The sequence below is a fragment of the Carlito syrichta genome, unplaced genomic scaffold, assembly GCF_000164805.1.
Source record: "Carlito syrichta isolate Samal-C Ts95f unplaced genomic scaffold, Tarsius_syrichta-2.0.1 Scaffold91562, whole genome shotgun sequence".
Classification (NCBI taxonomy): Eukaryota; Metazoa; Chordata; class Mammalia; order Primates; family Tarsiidae; genus Carlito; species Carlito syrichta.
The window spans coordinates 219,882-221,847 of NW_007035658.1; the positions used below are offsets into that span (position 1 = coordinate 219,882).

At 40.0% G+C, this 1,966-nt stretch overlaps 1 protein-coding gene across 2 annotated transcripts in view; it reads right to left on the minus strand.

Annotated features, from left to right (window-relative positions):
- The window catches only part of SNAP23 (synaptosome associated protein 23), a 48,355-nt gene that overhangs the window by 3,221 nt on the left and 43,168 nt on the right, over positions 1 to 1,966 (minus strand). For both annotated transcript variants that reach the window (XM_008059335.1, XM_021712938.1), the window contains one exon: positions 910 to 1,054. In XM_008059335.1, the coding sequence (XP_008057526.1) occupies positions 910 to 1,054 (145 nt within the window). The remainder of the gene's footprint in view (positions 1 to 909; positions 1,055 to 1,966) is intronic.

Below are 1,966 nucleotides of genomic sequence, written 5' to 3' on the forward strand. Positions count from 1 at the left end.
CCCAGGCGGGTCTCGAACCCACGGGCTCAGGCAATCCACTCACCTTGGCCTCCCAAAGCATGGGATTACAGGCTGAGCCACCGAGGCCAGCTGACACTGAGTTCTTAATGAAGTATGACTTTTAGATGTGACACATACAAACACTGAAAACAATTTCATTTTCAGTATATTTTATGTTATGTGAAGTAAAAAAAATAAGAATCATAATTTCCCTTCCTTTGCATGACTATATTTTGTGTATCTACTCCACAAGAACCATTCTGCCGAACTGATTTTCACTTATTCATGAGAATTCAGGAATTTACTAATTTGTTACTGGTTAACAAAACAAAACTCCAAAAGCGAATTTACTTATTCAAGGTGAATAAAAGCACACTCAAAGACTAGAGTAGGTACTAAGTAAAACCACTTCATTCCAAGGCTGTGGTTTCAAAATAAACCAACTGCCATGAGCAAGTTGGTTATGTTAGAAATGCCACCTCATCAAGACCTGGTCAGGCACGGTGGCTCACGCCTGTAATCCCAGCACTTTGGAAGGTCTAGGCGGCAGGACTACTTGAGCCCAGGAATTTGAGAACAGCCTAGGAAACATAACAAGACCTTGTCTCTACCAAAGAATCAAAAATTAAGCCGGGCATGATGGCACACACTGGTAATCCCAGCAACTTAGGGAGCTGTGGTGGAAGAACTGCCTGAGCCCATGAAGTCAAGCCTACAGTGTGCAGTGAGCCATGATCATGCCACTGTCCTTCAGCCTTGAGACTCCAACTCAAAAACAAAACAAAACTGTGAGAACTGTAAGAATAGGATCTTATCCTACTATGTCCCCCAAAGTGTCTAGCAGAGATGTCCATTACTACAACACTGGATTAGATGTCTGATTTTCTTGTTGCAATAAAAAGTTTTTACCTTTTCTGTGATCCGTTCTATTTGTCGATTTTGAGATTCAATCTCATTGCCCATGTCTAGGGCCATGTTTTTTAGATTTCCCAGGATACTGCCCACTTGAGTCAGGTTTTCTTCCATTTCATCTTCTCTGGCATCATTAGTTATACTATCACAAAAAGATAGTTAATTCAGTACTTTTCATTGAAATAAAATGGACTTAGTCTGGATTTAATTTCTATAAAAGTAACCAAAATGACTCTCAGCAAGTGTAAGATACAAGGGAATACAGGTTACTATTCTTGGGAAACATCCCATAATAAAAATTGAAAGACTGCTGGTTGTGGTGGCTCATGCCTATAATTCAAACACTTTGGGAGGCAGAGGCGGGCAGATTGCTTGAGCCCAGGAATTCAAGACCAGTCTGGGCAATATAATAAGACTTATCTAAACAAAAACAAACAAACAAAATTAAGTGGGCATGGTGATGCACACCTGTAGTTCCAGCTACCTGGGAGACTACAGTGGAAGGATCACCTGAATTCAGGAGGTTGAGGCTTCCATGAGCTGTGATTGTGGTGATCATGTACTGCACTCAAGTCTGGGTGACAGAGTAAGAAAAGACTCAAAAAATACCAAACCAAAACAAACATTGAAAGACTAATCAAGGAGAGCACTGTGTCTTAAAGCTATGTAAGAAAAGATTAACAAACACCCCCAGAACAGTGTTGCTCAAAGTATGATTCCCAGCATCACCTGAAAACTTGTTAGACATGGAAACATACTAATTCTCACACTCTGCTCCAAACCTACTAAATCAGATACCAGTGAATCTGTAAGTGAATCTCAGCAATCTCTGGTTTAATAAAACTCCCACATGATTTTAATGCACACTTAAGTCTAAAGAACAATTGCTCTAAAATAGGTTGGAAAACTATGGCCCAGGGGCTAGCATTGACCTGCTACCTACCTGATTTTGTAAATAAAAGTCTTATTCCAACAATTTGTTTAATAGTTTTTGTTTTGTTTTGTTTGTTTGTTTGTTTTGAGTTGGAGTCTCACTCTGTCGCCCAGACTGGAG